Here is a 19,490-nt window from a genome sequence, read left to right as displayed (position 1 = left end):
TTGCCCTGCCATTTTGCTCTGAACGTACCACAGCCTATAAAGAGATCAGCATTAATAGAAGCAAAATCTTTTAAAATGCTTCATACCACTTTGATCTCAATGAGTGAAAAGTCCTAGCTGGACAGAGTCAAAATGGCATTACATATAAACATGGCTCATTTAAGGCTGAGATGAGATAATCCTACCCTTTGTGAATATGAAGGTAATAAATGAGGAAAACCAATCTCTTTTAAATTGCTTAGGTATAAACAGATTAGTGTGTATATATACACACACACACCTAAATATACCTATATATATATATGTAGGCTATTAACACATGGAGATTGCAAATTTAGTTCAGATTAAATTCTGAAACTGTTTCCCAGGGGAAAATAAATGTGGTAAACATGTTAGTGGAACTATTGTCTAAATCAACACAAGAAACCAGTATAACATTGTATAAACTTGTTAATTTTCTTCCATGGTTAGTAATTCCAAGTGGGCCTAATGTTGGTACCTCACTAGGAACTTCATAGGTTTGGATGATCCCCAGAAGAGACAAAAAATTAACAAAATTTTTGAGGACAATAATTTCTGATAGATTCTGCTGATACAAGAATCACACCTCTGTTTTTACTTCCAATGTATTTAATTAAAATGCTTGAATGACATACAAAATCCAAGTGATTGTCTAACTGCTGGTATGGACCAAGACTGAATCCTTCAAATTGCTTCAGAAAAATAGTAAGACCTTGAGAATTTAAGGAGACCCACTGAAATTCTCAAACAGATCTGCAGAATACAATTATACTGTCCTTAGAAATACCCCTTCCCTAGTGCAATTATTATTTTGGCCCTTCTTCGACCTGGACTTCCTAACTCACTGCCCTTATGTGGTAAATGACCAGAATGGATGCGCATTGTGGGACAGGATAGCAATCAAAGCCTTTGCAGAGGAGAAATTAAACTCCTCAGAGGGGAATAGCTGCAGACAGATCAAAGCTGTCACCAATCCTGATCCATGTAGTCTGGCCTGGGTTTATTAATGTGGGATCTCCAGCTGCAAAGTCCAGTGCTAATGTATTGACTATGAATTGTTTGAGCTGAGGAAAGAGATAGGCTTAGAAGTCCACCTCATCTGAGTTTAAATGTCTGATCCAGTCACAGGTTGGCTAGCTTTGCAATCAATAGAAAGATTATTTAGTTCCCAGCTGAACTCACCATTGTTATAAGCATGATAAAAACCTTTGTGCTAATCTCCATTGATTATAGTGACTAGTAGAATACCAATTCAATTAATTTTAAGCATTCTGAACTTCCCCCAGGCAGTGTCTAGTGCTCTCTGTTGACTACATAGCAAACTTCCGCTCCTAATGTAGCTGCTCTGATTTGTGCCAAAGTAGCTGAAGTAGCCACAGAGAGACCAGAAAATGGGAGCATATAAAAAAGTAAATAAATGACAGTTTCTTGAGCATGAATCTCAATGGAACAACACATTGTGGAGTGCCAAGAAAGGAATTTGTTTTCTGTTAGAGGGACTCCTACAAAACTAGCTTTAACTTTGCTGGTCTTTAGAATCAGTAGAGTGTGTCATGTTTGTCTGAGGAACATTTGAGAGGAGGACACAAATGAACATGTTCTCAGTCCTTTCTCTTGACTGTTAAGTTTCATTCTCAGGCAGTTGTTTGTACTTAAGTCTGAGAATATAAAACAATATTAAGTTGAAAAAAACCACTACCTTCCATTGAACTGTTCAGTCTACATGTTCAGAGAACAAGTATGCATCCTGGTGATTGTCTGTGCTGTGGAGATACAACTACTCAACTACCGTAACTGACTATATATATATATATATATATTCATTTTGTTCATTCTTCTTTCCTCCTTTTTCTCCTTCCTTCCCATGCAGTAACAAATGAAGTGAATAGACTGAGTGGCAGCATCTATTCTACTGTCATGGTTTAAGTCTACTTAAGCACTAAACCCCACATAGCCACTTATTCTCCGTTGCATCAGATCTCTCATTTAGGTAGAAGTGAGCCAGGACACAGACCCTCACTCAACAACATGAAAAGGGTCCTGGTTTATTCTCCTTTACAGTTTAGCCATCCTGACTCTGAGTGCAGCAAGCTCCCACTGTAGGGTGCAGCTGCAGACTGACTGCTGGCTGTTTCCTGCTGGACTAGGACTGCAAGTGTTGGTTTGCAGACCCTGAGCCCAGCTTTCACCCAGCCCAGCTATGGCTGCAGGCTCCAGCAGCAGGCTCTGACTCCATCAGACCAGGACTGACATCACAGCAGATCATCTACAGCAGCAACTCTCTGCCTTGTTTCTTTCTTCTTTGCATCTCCCTGGATTGTCCCTCTATCCTCAGGGCTCCTCTACCTCCTCAAAGTCCTCTTTCTCCAAGCCCTCGTCTTCCAAGATTCCCCTAACCAGCCAACCCACCCTTTTTATCACACTTATGTTTATTAGTCACAGCTCTGACTTATTAAGGGCAAGGTTATTTCTTTTCTTCCGTAATTAGTACAACTGTGACTTATATGGGGCAAGGCCACCTGTAATCTCTTCTTCTACACCGACAATTCACCTCCCTGCAGTGGGATAGAGGAGAATTGGAAGAGAAAAGTGAGAAAACTCATGGGTTGAGACAGAGACAGTTTAATAGTTTTAAACTTTAATCATATTAAGGGGGAAAGAGGTAAGAAAAAAAACACATAAAGGAAAGAAAATTAAAATTAAGAAAAACGAGTGATGCAAAAGAAAACAATTATTCCCCACTAACTGATCAATGCTCAATCAGTCCTAGAAAAACAGCAGCCCTGGCCCACATCCAGCCATCCCAGTTTTATTGCTGAGGAGAAAGTAATATGGTATGGAATTTCCCTTGGGCCACTTAGGTCAGCTGTCCCCTCCCAGCCTCTTGTGCCCCCAGCCTCCTTGCTGGTGTGAGAAACAGAACATTCCCAGACACTTTGTGAGGACTGCTCAGCAAAAATGAAAACAGGAGTGGGTTATCAACACTACCACTGGATTTTCAGCACAAATTCAAAACATAGCTCTACACGAGTTAGTATGAAAAAATTTAACTATCCCAACCAAAAACAGTATCCAGAAAGAATCAAGCGGTGTATCACCTTTTGCCTGCCTATTGGAGAAAAGTGAAAGAATTAATCTTTTATATGGCAATATGGCCAATAGTTACAAAATATTAACATAATCAATCAATTTTGGAAAGAAATGCCGTCAAGAACTATAACTACTATGATACTTGAACATTTTTCATGTATGCATTGTTAAATTTTGACTTTCATCAATGATATCAAGATGTTTGGGTAGGAGTGTAAATATTTTAGTTATTTCATAATTGAGAAATTAAAAGATGGAGTCACTAAATGAATAAGTGTAGCAGTGCTTGCATCGAAGGAGGGAAGGCAGGGAGGAAGGAAGGAAGGAAGGAAGGAAGGAAGGAAGGAAGGAAGGAAAGAAGGAAGGAAGGAAGGGAGGAAGGGAGGAAGGGAGGAAGGAAGGGAGGGAGGAGGGAGCCCATGTGGTCACAGAGAGTTACTCTCCAGTTTAAAATGTTATCTGTGCAGTAACACTCCTCATTTTCTGTGGAAGCAAGAAAGATGAATTTGAAGATGCTCTTCTGGAGAAAGGTTTAGAATACAAGTTATCTCAGGTTTCATGAGGGAATAATTCATAACTCTATTTAATATTCAAAGGTGAGAGCTAATAGCTTACCCTTCTATATCTTGATAATAGGTTTTAGAAAGAATGTAGACATGATTACACTTTATCATAGCTCTTTTGATAGTGTGCATTTGATATGCTGTGAGAGTACTTAGCAGATCTGAACCCTGCCATGGCTGTGTCACAGATTCAGCAGGTCACAAGCAGAAGATAGGTACTTGACCGAAGTAAGGCAAGTCAGGTCATGTGCAGATGCAGAAACCCTAAAGCCTAGTAAAAATTGGGGGTAGGTTAAACAAGGATTTGCCTACTGTGACTGAGTGATCCTGCGATGGATGACAGCTAAGCAGTAATTAACAAGGTTGCAGTTTTACAGTAAATCACATTTTTCCTTATTTCAGTAATCCACACTTCAGAATGTAGAGACCTCAATTACTGCTAGACAATTCCCATTCAATCAAAATCCATTAAAAAGCTGATGGTCAAGAAGCTCTACTTATTTTGGTCCATGAAAAATAACATTTTGCTCATGGTCTAGCAAAATGTCTAGTCCAGTTTAAAAGGCAACTTCTACTTTTAAAAATCTTATAAATAAATATACTCTTTATTTTAATATGTTGATGTAAGTCTGTTCAGTATCATCATTTGTTATTACCATATAACAGCTTATCTTTATTGCAAAAAAATAAATAATTTGGCTTGCACACAGTTCTTTTCATTCTAAATGGGTAAATTTTAGTAATTCATTCCCAATAGCCAAGGTGTTTCACAAATCACATTGTGAAGTCAAAAAAGTATCTTCTGATATTTTTGTATGTACATTTTCCCACTTGACAGTTCTAATAATCTTCCACAATTTTGAGTGTCTCAGATTAAAACAGAAGATATTATATTGTGTGGCTTGTGTTCATAGTCCTTACTGTTCTATTAGTGACTATCAACAATGTTAATGCTTTTAATGATTTAGAACATACATCCTCAACTATTTGGTTAATTCCTTAAATGATCTAAATTCTTTTATATTGTTGTGAAATAGAATATTGAAATCTACCCCATAAAGGACCAGCATGGAGGCATAAGCAGATAATTTTATTATTATATAAAATGTGCATAAATGTCTTTAGTGAAATGACAAATACTAATTTTTTAGTATTAAAATTACAGGGTTTTTTCTTTGCCAAAGCTTATAAACAGAAATACTCAAGCTGTCTACATGCACCTATAGAGATAATTTCACTTAAATAAAGGAGAATTATGTGTTATAAATCAATAGAGCTGCGACCTGAAATTCTAACTGGAATTTAAAATATACCACACGAGCCTTCCTAATTAAATATATCCAAACAGCATTTTTGTTTGCACTCTGTAAAATAGCCAGACCTGGGACCAAAAGAATTTTATTTTAGTCATCATAACTGACATTTTCTCTTCTGTTTTAGATCCATGTACGGGGAAAACTATGATATATAAAAAGCTCTGAAGAGATCTTAAGGGAGACTGAGATAGATTTACCTCAAAAACCAGCATTCATTCACTGAGCACAGTCACTTTTGGAGTGCTTGGCCCAGGCTCAGTTACCTTCTGCAGCTCAACGTAAACAGTCTAAACCCAGATCTCCTAATTTGCCCTGATCACAGAGTGCATCTCAATTTGTCAGAATTCGGTTAGAAATTCTATCCTGGACATGGGAAAAAAAAAATAAAATTTCATTATGAAACTTACTAAAAACATAAATTTCTGTGAAAAGCTTTGGTTTCATCAACACAACATTTTCTTATGAAAAATGCTTTTTTCAAAACTATTTTCACCCTATCTTCCTTAAAGAGACAAGAGGACAACTTTCTGATATTATTTAAAAGATATCTACTATCTTAGTTCTCATTTGGCATCAGAACACCCTTAGAAAAATGTGCATGATTCTGCAGAATTTGGAAGGTATCAGTTTCCGAGAATGACATGTTAGTTTATGGGAAATCTCCTAGAGAATATTATCTAAGTTTAAAAGTAGATCAGAAAGAAGCTAAGATGTGTGGACTACAATTAAACTAAAAGAAATGGCTGCATTGACAGGCTCAGTTCTTGCCATATTTTGCCTGTAATGGCTTCGCAATTAGGTGAAAAGTTTAATGGTTCAAATGCTATCTCTTAAAATTATATTGGAACTAAAAGTGACAAGACAAAAAGAAAAGTATACTGTATAGAAAAGCTTCATCCAGCACCACAGTGAATCATAAAGCAGGAGAAATAACCTCTGAGGGCATAATTGAAATGTCCTGTGCAAAAAAATCCTTTATCTTCCATTTTTATAATTTCTGAATTTTGAAGAATGTGCAGATCAGTCAAAATCTGCAGTTTTCATCCTCAATTTTTTTCAAATTATTATTCTTAAATGTATAAGGATTTTACTACATTTTTCCTTGAAGCCAATTCTTCTTATGTCTTAAATGCTTAAAATATTATCCAGTTCTGACATAAAGCACAGAGATCTTTGATTTTGATTATAGCAAGTGATTTTGGGGGTGGACAGGGGAGCAGTACAGTAGAACTTTAAGTAACACAGATAACTGAAAGTTTCTGTCACACCACATATCAACATTTAGCATGTTTGAAAGAGAGCCTATGGACACAGAGACATTAATATCAGACTTTAAGTGTCATGTTAGTTTCAAATGAGGTCCAGATAATAAACAAAGGCATTGTTAAGGTCCTTCCTGCCTGACAAAGATGGTTCACACAGCTGATGAGATTTTAAAATCCATTGTGGAATGAGCATCAGAGAAGTCACTAATGATGAAGGCTGGCAACTTGTCAAGAAAATTTTCTGATGTCCTTAATTTGTGATGACACAGAAATGTGTTTGGGTTCCGTTTTTATTGTCCTGCTACCCTCAGTGAAAGAATAGAAGAGAATAAAACATTAATTAGTGGTCTTGTAAATAAGTATGTTACTTCCTCATTTTAAGCTAAATGATTTTAAAAAATTTGTATACCCTTTTATCAGTCCAGTACCTAAAATTGTATTAACAGATTCTGTGGCTCACCCTGCTCCAAACACAAACACAAAGCAGTTCCATTCAGCTGGATATATATTGCAGGATATTATCATGATAGAAAAAATGAAGCTCCGTAGCGGAGCAGCAAAGCAATGTCTCAAAGGACAAACAAAAATCAATATTCCCAGCTATTCATTAGTGTGCCCAACAGGAGAAAGAACCAAGATGCCTTTCTAGGGTGGCAATGAACCAGTTCTAATAAGCTGAACATGTGGTAAATAACCACTTTTCAGTCTTGGGAATCAAACGGGTACAGCATTGAGCTCTGAGGTCTTCAGCACAGGAAAGACATGAACTAAATGGAGAGGGTCCACAGGAGTGCCACAAAAATGGCCAGAGGACTGGAGCATCTCTCCCATGAGGAAAGTCTAAGGGATTTGGCACTGTTCAGCCTGGAGAAGAAAAGGCTCTGGGGAAACTTAATGTGACCTCTCAGTACTTGAAGAGGGCTTATAAGAAATATGGGGTCAAATATTTTGGTAGGATCTGTTGTAATAGGACAAGGGATAATGGTTTTAAACATAAGGAGGGTAGATTTAAACTAGATTTAAGGAAGAATTTTTTGTACGATGAGGGTGGTGAAATACTGAAACAGATTTCCCAGAGTGGCAGAGGACCCCATCTTGACAGCATTCAAGGTCAGGTGGGACTGGGCTTGAGCAGCCTGATGTAGGTGAAGATGTCCCCGATTATTGTAGGAGGGTTGGACTATATTGCCTTTAAATGTCCATTGCAGACCAAACCATTGTGTGACTCTATGAAATGTGTTTATGCCAAGTTACCCTGCACAGCTCAGCCATTCTGTCTTCCTACTTATAATTCTGCACATTCCTCAGGTTTGAATATTATATACTTTTCTATAATGAAGAAAGGTAATGCTGTTATCTTGCCCTCTGGGCAAGTTTTGCAAAGTGTTGTCTTCCTCAGCTTCCTGCATCTATCCAGCCAGCTGCAATCAAAACTTGCAGCCTGCAGATTTTGAAGCATAAAAAATGAAGCTGTGGAGAAGTCAAACAAGTTTTGGACAACTTAAAAATATTTTTTAATGGAAAGTATTATTTCCAGTAACCTAATGAAGTGTTTGCATTAATAAAAGAGGGGGGAAAAAAAAAATAGTCTGGGTAGTATAAAGAAGAATGTGAGCCTAAAGAAAGTGTTCAGTGGAGTGAATAACAGTGTATTAATCATAGTATTTGTTTGATCTTGTTGGAAAACACTGTTTTGAATTCTAATGTAAAAATTTCATTTTTTGCTTGTTTAATGAAACCTGTCCTAGATGTAACTATTCAGAAATTTGCCACGAATGCTACATACTTACAGTAGGTATTATTCAATTTGCAGACAAAGCATGGAAGCTAAGTCTTAGTAAATAAACTTTTCAGATATCAGTCTTTTTAAATGGCCTCTCTTTCCCATAATTATGCACATTATGCAGTCATAGTTGAAATTGTACAAACTGCCCTGGGACCTGCCAAGAAACGATTGGTCTCATCTCAAGGTCAGTACCCACATAAACAGCTACAGTATCAGTTTCACTTATATACTTTCTCCTTCTGCCCTGTAAATCTTGATATATTACATGTGCAGCGACATTGTTTCAACAAGGGGATTGTAAGTGCCCCATTATAGAACCATTGATTGATGCAGATTTGCCCTCGGCAGAGATGAGGACTGAACTGAGCTCCCGTACATCCTGAATAAATGTTGGAATGACTAGGAGGCCTTGAGGACATGCTGTGACACCTGTCCTATTGCCACCACTTCATTCTCCTCTAAACACAACACTTGGTTAGAAGGAAGGATTATAGGCGACAGCCTTCAGGAGCAGGTTACACAGGTGGAGAGAAAGGCACTTAGAATCCTAATAAGAGGATAGGAGTTACCTTGTCCTCAGCTTTTTAGAGTGGACATCTCCACCTTATTTCTTTAGCTGCACCATTTGCTGACTTTATGGCCAGATCCTGTGCTGAGGCACCCAGCCCTCATCATGCTGTCTGAAAGCACAAATGTTACTTGGTATCTTAGATAAGAGTCAAATACCTTGAAAAGGGACAAGGATAAATAACTATAATTTTAAATATATAGAGAGAGAGACCAGATATTCAATAATAATCGAATTATTCAATTATTCTTTAAAGACCAGTTAAAGGTCTTTGAAATTTACCTAGTCTCCTTGCTCAAAGCAGGCTCAGTTACACCAGACTGTTCAGGACATTATCCAAACCTGTCTTCTTCATTCTCAAGACTGCACAACGTCATTGCACCACCTGTTCCAGAGTATTATCACCCTCCAAGTAAAATATATTTTCTTATAATTAAGTGGAATTTCTTCAGTTTCAATTTGTCCCTTGTCCTTTCATTGGATGAAAAGAGACAATAGGACGCATTGGTAAGACACGCACATACACACACACACGAACACACATACATCCTTCTCTTTGTGGTGATAAACAATCTCAGCTCTCTAAGCCTGCCCTTGTAGAGCAGATGCTCTGATTCCTTAACCACTCTCTCAGCTCTGTGCTGCACTGGAGTGAGGTGGACATACCTTTCCTGTTCTGTCCTGTACTACCTCTCGTGACAGCTCAGTGCAGCACACAGCACTCCAGATGTGTCTCACCAGTGCTAACTAGAGAAGGATCACCTTCCTTGACCTGCTGGCAGCACTCTGCCCGGGAGGCTGCTGCCTTTCTTTGCTGCAGGAGCAAAGTCGGGCTGCTCACTTCTGGTCACCTTGATGTCCACCAGGACTCTCAGGTCCTTTTCTGCAAAGCTGCTTTCCACATCATGGGCCCCAGTCCATGATGATGCGTGGAGTTAATCCTCTGCAGGTGCAGGAGTTTGCATTTCCTAATTTTGAAATTTAGGATCTTAGTGCTCTCTGAAAGCCAAACATTTTACCTGAAGTCACGCTTCAGCATTGCCAACATTTTGCAGGATGCACATGAACGTGACAGTTTTACAATAAAATGTGTCTACTGACTTATGAACAAATACCCTTCTCTAATCTAGCATTTACTGCCATCACACTACCTCTTGTTCTCTCTTCCTCTGCCCCCCCACAAAAATCCCACCCAAAGTCAAAAATCCCAAACCAAAGCTTATTTTACCTGCAAGATCTCCAGTAAATTGCTCCTATTTGTAATTTACTGTTGTCTACTCTTACCTTCAAGTACCCTTTCTTTTCCTACCCTACATCTAAAATCCTATTTTAGATAGAAGCAGATAGTGTTTGATGATGAACTGAGCATTTCAGCCCACCAGAAAAAACATTGGCAATTTCAACCCTTGTCTTCTCCTCAGCAATATCATTCAAGAGACAGCTTGTCTGCTTCTCAAAATAAGCCCATCAGGTTCACAGGCTGCAGTTTGTATGCTACAGTTTAGAGTAAACCAATAGTTTCTAATTTCCACTCAGGAAGGCAATGATTTCTTTGAGGGATTTCTTGGTAACAGAATGTTAGCTGATTTCTGAAAGACACGATACCGATACTAGAACACCATTTCACCCTGCTCTAAAGAGCAAATAGTTGAACTGGCAAATGAGAGAAAGCAAAGGAAATACATTCTTTCTAAGTCTTATTCACTCTAAATAAAAATTCCAGCTTTTAAATCTGCAACTTTCCATGGTTAGTTACACTTTATTTTCCTGAGAAAATTTCCTGCTATTTACTGATCAAGCATTTTGCTGCGTGGTGAATTTAAGAATTCAAGTACCAGCTAACACTGACCACACCTGAACTCTCCGCATCATAGATATGAGTTCTTAAAATACATTTTGTAAATGTTTGTACATTACCTCAACTTCAAACAGAACACTCACAATATTTTATTAAAATTCTCTAGGTCTTTACAGAAAAAAAAACCAAAAACAACAGCAACAACAAAAATTAACAATTCATGATTCCAGCAGCACCTAAGACAACAAGAGACATTTAAACCATTATCAAAGAGCTGCTCAGAAAATGTATTGGCTTCATTATTAACACAATCCAGCTCTCAAACATAACCCTGTGCTCCATCTCCAGACAATACCAACTATTTTCTCCTACAACAACATTCATGAAGAAGGGGCAAGATTTCCAGAAAAAGGCAAGAAAACACAGCCTCATGTGCCTTTACATCTCTGGTGTGTGTGTTAAAATGTCCAAGAAAATAAGGACTTGCATAGCAAATCCACAGGTGGCTTCTGAGAACTCTCCTTGGATATCAGAATCATGTAGTTGTCAGATCTGCAGTGACACTTTTTTCTCTTGAATGGGTACTTGCTGATTGTATACACAGACAAGTATAGGTTACTTTGATTTCTCTCCTGCAGAATACTGTGCAGGGAAGCTAACAGACCCAGGACAGAAAAAGATATAGGACTGTATTTTTCTGGGAAAAAAAAAAAAAATAGACCTCCGTGACTGTATACACTCCTTAACATGTCTAAGTGTGTAAGTTATCAAATTGTGGAATGTCAGGGAAAGAAAAAAAAGTAGAGGGAAATTAGAGAAAAAAGACAAAACGGAATAAATTCCCAAGCAAGTAATTTACTCTTTCCTCACTTTAAATATATTGGAAAAAGAATTGCATGTGTTATTTATCATGTAATCAAAAGCAGATTTTTCTGGACACTTTGGAATGGGCACTGAATTCAGAGTCTCTTTTGCTTGATTGCACAAAATTAAACTACACCTAACTCCCAACAGATCTGACTAATTATTTATGTAGTTTCCAAGACAGAAATTTGCTCATAGTCATGATTTCATATACCTCTAATTTTCTATTTGCTGTAATGAAAGCAATTTACCATATTTGGACTTATTTCAGGTTTATTTGCTCTTTCATGTTCTGATTTCTTTCCTAATTTTTTAAAATAACTCACCTCCAAAATTATCCATGTGTGCAAGTTAGTTATTTTTGTTCTTGTTGTTAAATCCAGCATATTACATCACTGTAGCTCAGGTACTGACTCACTTCTGAATGATTTGGTAATTTTCTAAATTCCAGACATTTTTATAATAGCAGTTAAGATACCCCCCTTCTTTTTCAGAGCTAGCAAAGGTTGCCAAGTGACAGAAATGTACTTATCTGCCACATCAGTTTTAGGCATTGCAATGCAAAGAAACAATTTTACACACCCACATCATAAAAAAATAAACATTTTATTAGTACATGCTATGAAGAGATGCAGTTTATTTTAACCCAGCTTTCGATGCAATATTTGGACTTGCATGACAACAGTAAAGTGGGTTTTGTTTGTTTTTTTTTTCCAAACTCTATATTTTTAGAATCTAACTGAGAATGCAGTAATTTTGCAAAAAGTTCATTTGATCTCTTGGTCATCTACAACTAGTATTTCTTTTAAAAAATGGCAGACACATTTTGAAAGGATATAATATTGGTGCCATTTTTTTGTGTCACTTTGACACAAAGTGGAATTAAAATGCACTGTTAAGTATTTATCTTCATTGCTTTTCTGCATTTTAATGCCAAGTCTACAAATAAAACTCAGTCAGGATGATAATGCAGATGTTGTGACACCCCATCAGTTATACAGACAGGTATAAAAATGTTTTGTATTGGGAATATATTCCCACTGTCACTTTCTTGCTTCTTTAAAATGTTTGGCTTTGCACATAATTGGACTGGTTAATATAGCTGTCAGTGAAAAACTTCATGGATTTTGTTTTACAGGCTGAGGATTTCCCATAACTTATGAAAACTTACCTGTTAAATCAAAACCACATACAGGTTTCCAAACTGCATCGATATCACTCAATATCTGTAATATCATTGGCAGGCAATTAAGTTAGGAAAAAAACCCCAGACCCAGCTAAATTCATAATGAAAAACCAACCAACCAACCAACCAAACAAAAACCCCCGCCACTACTATCTGATACCTTGTTAAGGAAGGAAGATCAGTGAAAAGGCACAATCTACCAGTAACAAGGTTGTAGCTTTACATTTGTAAAAATCAACAAAAGCACTCCTCAGTGAGAATGCCTGCCACGTAGACAATACAGTGCAGTAAAGCAACATGACTTGGATTTCGTCAATGGCTTCCCTCTAAATATATTGTGACTATGCATTAACAGATTTGTTATTAAGAACCTTAGTTTTAATGGCCTTAGCAAAGGTTCTTTCATGTACATGTGTCAAAATATCCTTCTACAAATTTTAAAGTACTCTGAAAATAACGACTTTTACTGAACTAATGGGTGAGAACTAAGTTTCTTATCTTACAGTTTCAGTTGTATATAGTGCCATTTAGACTAAAATATGTTTTCTGTTATTGAAGGACTGAACTTTCTAAATTATAATTTCACAGTGAATTAAGAATGCAACTACATACTGTCTCTCTTGTTTCCATACTCTTTCTTTGTTCACAAATACGATAATTTTCAGCCTCATGCAAATCAATAGTAGAAACCTCCCTACTAAATAGGTGGTCAATATTCCCGGCACTAAACAGATATTAAAAAAAAAATCATTGAGGCATGTGTCTACATAATTTTTTTTTCTAAAAATGGCCTAAGAACAGTAAATACAAAGATAGCAAATCTTCTCATAAAATCAAACTAAAGTGATTATTTTTCTTAAATCATGAATCTATATCCCCTGACTAGTATCCGTCTCAGGGAAGATGAAGAAAATTACAATTCTCTTGAATTATTTCTTTTTTATATTTGCTATGTTTTTTAAAGACACATCGATTTTTATAAAGAGACATATAGATTTCTGTAACTAATTTGTTGGAAATATAGATAGTTAAAGTTGACAAGCATATTTTCTTAGTATTAAACTCTATTGCTCTTCCTTTGAACATTCTTTTGATATACAACAAGCTTATATTACACAGCTCTCGTATGTAATTCATGTTTTTAACATTGTAAAAAAAAAGTTTTAAATGCTGTTATTCGTTTACATTTTTGCTCATATTTATCTCAAAATTAACAAATCTAATCAATAATGTCCATTCATATATTCTGTTGTTTCCTTGAAAACAACATTTAGAATCAACTGAATATTTTTATTTTATCCCAAGCAAAAACTCAGTTGTTGGCTTGAATATTGATTGTTAACCCCTCTCTGAAGTATACTGAATCAGTGGAATGCCATGTAACATACCCACAATTTATCTAAACATTCTGTTTTCAAAGCAAATAGGCAAATTCAAATAGAAGAGAATAGAATAGAAGAGAAGGTCTCTCTGTAAAGACCTGGAGAACATTATCTACTTCTACCATGTACATGCTTGATGCTAAGTGAATGTTAAGATTTATCCTCTGTAGGTTATCCTCTCACCTGGAATAGAGATCAACATCTCTACACAGGCTTCACAGGTCTGACATCCTAGCAGAAAGCAGTGATGCATGCACACACCATGGACAAACTGACATAGATACAGCTTACAACAGCCTTCAAGCTATGTCTTTTCTAGTCAATAGATATATTTTGCTTCTAATTTCAGTTGGACCAATGGCACAGCCTATCTTAGTAAAGAGCTTAAATATTATTTTTCATTTCCTTGCAAATATTAACACTTTCAACAGCAATGGCAGAATGAGAGATCTGTGTCTGACTATATGGGAACAAATCTGATTTCTGGAAAGGGTATTTCACTTTTTCACAAGCTTTAACTTGGGTTTCTATTTTCTATTCAGCTTTCAGACATCTGTCCATGATTTTCCTCATTGTTTCTTAAATTTCCATACACACAGGCCTGAATACTGGGTATTTCTTTGACGATTAGGGAGGCAATAAAGACAGACCTCACACATTTTCCTTGAAAATCCAAGTGTGGGGAGCATATCAAGAAATGGGCAAGCAAATTAATTTGAGATCACATTCTGCTACTTCTTCCTTTAGTAAGACTTTACATTGTGAATAGTGTCACTGTAGGGTGAAATACTTTTCAATACAAGATCGTGCAGAACAGCCAGGCCATTACTGGAGATCGACATGCACCTACAAAACAAATCACTGGTGACCTAAAATTACATTTTAAGAGTGGTTTTAAGTATTGCCTTTGACAAGCAAATCAGAAGGTAAACTTTGAAAATCTTTCTTAATTAAAATTTTCTTTGTCACACCTATAATGGGAATCAATGTTTTTCATAAATACAGAAAACTGCTCAATTTACATGTTAGTCCTGGAATTGCAATAAACAGCAGCACAACATGCAGAGGTATTTTTGTTGCTTAACACTTAATTACATTTAGTCTGAGAATAGGAATTTTGTAAGTCCTAGTTTTTAAAAAAACTCATGAAACTGTACAACTTAATAACATCAAGTTGAATTAGTACTTCAGGATTCCAAGGGGGATGATGAATTTACGTTGACTTCCAAGTCACATCTTGGAAGGAGATGTACCCAAATGTAGTTGTACCTAAACAACAGTTAAAATTTCATCTCTGAAGCATGTTTGAACACATTAATCTATTGTCCTACCAGTTCAGGATGAAACTATTCCGGTAGAAATCTTCTCTAAAATCAAAGCGATTACATTGGCAAACAACCCTCGTGGTGCAAAACCGAACTTAGTTACAAGCATCTAATCAAGTGCAGCTGTACTAAAAAGGTCGCTACAATCCCGTCTTGTGAATATTGCATCATTCATATGCAATTTTAAGTCTAGATGTTTATATGGCAAACAATCAGACCAACCTGGGACTTGGGAAGGAATACGGATCAGCTTTTTCATGGCATTTTTATTATGCAAGGAAAACACAGGAGGAGATAATAGGACTTTTTGTGACCAAGCTCCTCTTCTAGTCTGCCAATCCTGCCTGCACTTGGAACGCGACTACCTTCTGCAGAACTTAAAATATTAATTTGAAGACATTGCTATGGAGACTCCGAACAGAAAAGCTCAACTACCTGGTCCCTCTTAAAATATTTAAGCTTTTAATCATAAGGGATACTGGCACACATGTGAACTCAAGCCCTCGAAAGCGGGTTTCATATCGATGTGTCGCTGCCATTTCAGCGACAGAAACCGAGTGCCAACAGCAGTCCCCATAAGGATCGCAGATGGATACAATGAGGAATTATTTCCTCTAGCATCTATGGTCGTGTCGAGGCGCAATACATCGTGGAGATTTCGAGCCGCACCGTGCAGGTGAGGGGACTGGGAGAGACAATTCCCTGGGCCACTTCTCCTTCCGTGGGAGCCGAGAGCAAAGATTGCCCGGGGGTAGGGGGGTGCTCGGGGCGGGCACCGCCTGCGCTCCTTTCCCCTCCGCTCCCCCCGCCCCTCTCGGCCGGGACCCGCGGGCAGGCGCTGGGGGAAGGAGCCGGCTCTGCCAGGGCTCGCCACACTGCCCGCTCCCACCGCCGGCCCCGCAGGGCTGGCAGCAGGGACGGGGACAGTCACCCCGCAGCTCCTCCCTCCCTGCCCCGGCCCGGGGAACGGGAACGGGAGCGGCGGGGCCGGGGGCGATGCGAGCCCCGGGGCGGGCGCGCTCCTGCGGCGGGGACGCGCGAGCAGAGCGGAGCGGGGGAAGGAGCGCTCTGCTCGGAGCGCCGAGCACCTGTGGGCGTGACCGCCGGCCCCCCCCTCCTCCTCCTCCTCCTCCTCCTCCTCCTCCCGCTTCCCTTTACTTGAAGGGCCAGCGCCGCTGTAGCGGCAGAGCCTGAGAGAGGAGCGGACCCGCTGCCGACCCTCCGCCTAAAGTGTCCCGCCCCGTCGAGCCGCAGGACCGCCGGGGAGGGGAGCTCAGGCTGGACAGGCCGTGGGGGGACGGGGCTGTGCTCGGCCGGCGGGCGCCGGGGCGGGACGCGGATCGCCCTCTCCGTGCGGAGCTGCCCGGCGGAGCCCTGCCCGGCGGGCGGGCGGCTGGCCGCGGTGCCGGGCTGCCTTCGCCCCTCGGTGGCCCCCTCGGCCATGCCGGCCCGGGCTGGGGGGCGGCGGTGCCCTGAGCGGGGCTCGCCGTAGAGCCGCGGGCGGGCGGGGGAGGCGCCGCGTTAGCACCGCCGGGGAGGGGGAGGCACGGGGAACGACAGCTTCTGAAGGAACAACTTCTGCAAATTAAAAACAGAAAGAAAAAAAAAAAAAATAAAAAAAGAGAGGCTCGTTCGTGGGGCGTCTTCGAATCTCAGTACCACGCGACGCATCCAAGCCGCAGTGAGCGCTCCGTGCTAGTGAATCCCACCACAGTGACGGGAGGGAAGCTGGCTGCGGCCGCTGCTCCCAAGTCCCGCGTGCGGTAGAGTCGCCTTGGCTTTCCGGCTGGAAGATGATTCCTGCAGCAGGACCGTGTTGCTGATGATGAGCGGCAGAGTCGTTGGAAGATGCCTTCCTTGAGGATTACACGTGGGGCAAGGCCATCAGTCAAGGGGAGAGCTGGCTGGTGAAACTCTCTGACTTTCCCCCCGCCGGGGAAGTGGCTTCAATGGCTCCATCTCCCAGGAGAAGCAGTAGGAAAGATGCCAGCGCCTTGCCAAGCATGTCCTCAACTTTCTGGGCTATCATGATCCTGGCTAGTCTCCTAATCGCTTACTGCAGTAAGTACATATTTGTCCTGGTGCTTTTGCTGGGCATAAATCCACATCCTTCGCATGTGAGGTAGCACTCCCGGTGAAGGCCGGGCTCTGAAGCTGGCAGCCATAGGTGCTGTGCCTTAGACTCGCCCCTCAGCGCATCTCCCCTATGGCAAAGCAGGTAGACTGGCACTTTAGACCGGCTCCTTCTCAAGAGAGTGGCGAGTCCTAAGGTTATAGATGGGGCGTTTCTAGTCCAAACTGTAACATGTCTTGGATTGTCGAAACAAACTTTCTAGCGCTGTTCACAGTCTATAGTCAGAGGTTAACCGGGTTGCTCTGAGGCTGCTCCCTCCACATACACACTCTCCCAGCTCTGCCCACCACCCGTGAAGAGGAGCTGCTTTCTTTATGTTCATTCCTTTAGGAAGCACAGGCTTCATCAAGTGACAGATGTCCTAAAATCGCCGGGATCATACGTGATCCTCTGAAATTCCATAGGAGCAAATCTTGGCACTTCCTTATCATTTCCTCAGCAGTTTAGTAAGTCCATGTTTCCTGTTTCAGAGCTGCATCTCAGGTTATCAGTAGGGTTCTTATATTCTTTTTTCTTAATAGATTTTCCATTAATTACACTGTTGCAGATGAAGTACCTGTAAGAATCAAGTGTTTGTACTATAAATACTTTTAAAGGTCTTTATTTTTTCCTGCTTTTTGTTTGTTTTGGTCATTTTTGTTCTTGTTTCACTTTCAGCAAGACTAATTTTCGAGCAGTTATACACTGTAAATGGTGTTAATGCCCATACTTCAAGTTAGGGAATGCAAGTTAGCCCATAGCACCAGAGTGGGAAACTTGCAAAGGGGATAGAAAAAGCAGTTTTTACGCAGTAATTTTAAAAAGATATGCAATTTATCAGGGAGGACCCACACAGCTCTGCCAAAATGAATCTACACTGTATTTTGGCACCCTGAGCTGAATGTGGTCTGTAATTTACCCATGGTGCATATTGCCTTCATTAGCTGTAGCATTAAAGATTTTGCACTAGGCTTGTCTTGTTGAGCTGTAATAGGTGTAGGCTGTGATGAATAGGAAATAGATGCTGGTTTGCAGGAGCATACCTGCTGCATTTCTTAACCCTCTGTTCCATTCCCTCCAACTGTATTACACTGACTGTTTTTCTGTGTATGTGTTCTGGTTTTTTATTATTATTATTTTTTATTATTATTATTTTCTAAACAAGATTGTAATTGGTTAGGAGAACCTTTAATTCACTTTTTTTTCTGCATATTGCAGGGACCCTTTATACTGATGACACTGAAAGTGGACTATTCCAAAAAGAATAACATATTTTGTAATTTTATTTTTGTAATTTAGCACCTTTTGGATTACACTTCTCATTATTAAAATCATATTAAACAGACCACAATATAATTTTATACATAATGCTATTTTTAATGTGTTAATATAGAGGATACACTAAACAGCATAGTGAGTTTTAAAAGAATTTATTTTATCATGGAAATGCATATAACAGAATGAATAGTTCAAGGGTATAGGGAATTCAGTTTGATATTAGTGATAGGAAATATTTTGTTAAGCCTGTGCTAGAAGTGTCCAAGGAGTCACAGGCTTCTTATGAGAACATTTGAGATCTTCTGTGCATGTATTTTCCATCAGCATGGCCTCAAAAAGAGTTAACCATGGACTCTGACACTTCAAAAATTATTTTATTTTCAGCATTGAGAAGTTTGACAACATTTTGTCCTAAGGAATGTAATCTTCCATTTGAATGGGTACATATTGTTCATTGTATAGTTTTTGTATTGTTTACCGCTGAAAAATGCAAATGTTGGCTGATAATCTGAAGACATTTTCTAGTGTGCTTAAAGACCAGTTTCTAATTAGTTCTCTCAGCCAGTGTAGATGGTGTTCTTCAAATATGTAGTACACTCTTCATTTCATATAGCACTGAAAAGCACCATGCTGCTTAAAATATGCAGTGTCAAAACACTCCACCATTTATGTAATGCTTCACTGATTTGACAATTGCAATTCCAAATGTTAATGAAGCATCATGGACATTTTCTCTAGTGGTAGTATTTGAGAAATTGAAAAAAAAAATGGTGTTCGATCTGTGAAAAATAAAGATTTTAAAAAAATGGAGCTATGTCTAGGTAAATTAGCACTTCAGATTTTATGAATTCTTTTAAAATCAGCTATAGTTTAATCAGTTTTTCTTTTTTTTTTCACCTGGTGCCTTATTTTGAAAAAAAATATCTGGGTGTTGA

The 19,490-nt window shown here is 39.1% G+C and overlaps 1 protein-coding gene across 1 annotated transcript in view; it reads left to right on the top strand.

The window, feature by feature from the left end:
- The first annotated feature begins 17,113 nt into the window (after window positions 1-17,113).
- The window catches only part of TAFA5 (TAFA chemokine like family member 5), a 420,403-nt gene continuing 418,026 nt past the window's right edge, over window positions 17,114-19,490 (top strand). Inside the window, 1 exon segment of the mRNA XM_062491589.1 lies at window positions 17,114-17,225. Within this exon segment, the coding sequence (XP_062347573.1) occupies window positions 17,114-17,225 (112 nt within the window).

This window comes from Cinclus cinclus, chromosome 4 (genome assembly GCF_963662255.1).
Source record: "Cinclus cinclus chromosome 4, bCinCin1.1, whole genome shotgun sequence".
NCBI classification, from domain to species: Eukaryota; Metazoa; Chordata; class Aves; order Passeriformes; family Cinclidae; genus Cinclus; species Cinclus cinclus.
Note: the sequence above shows the minus strand (reverse complement) of the source record. Positions and strands in the feature narration are given on the sequence as shown.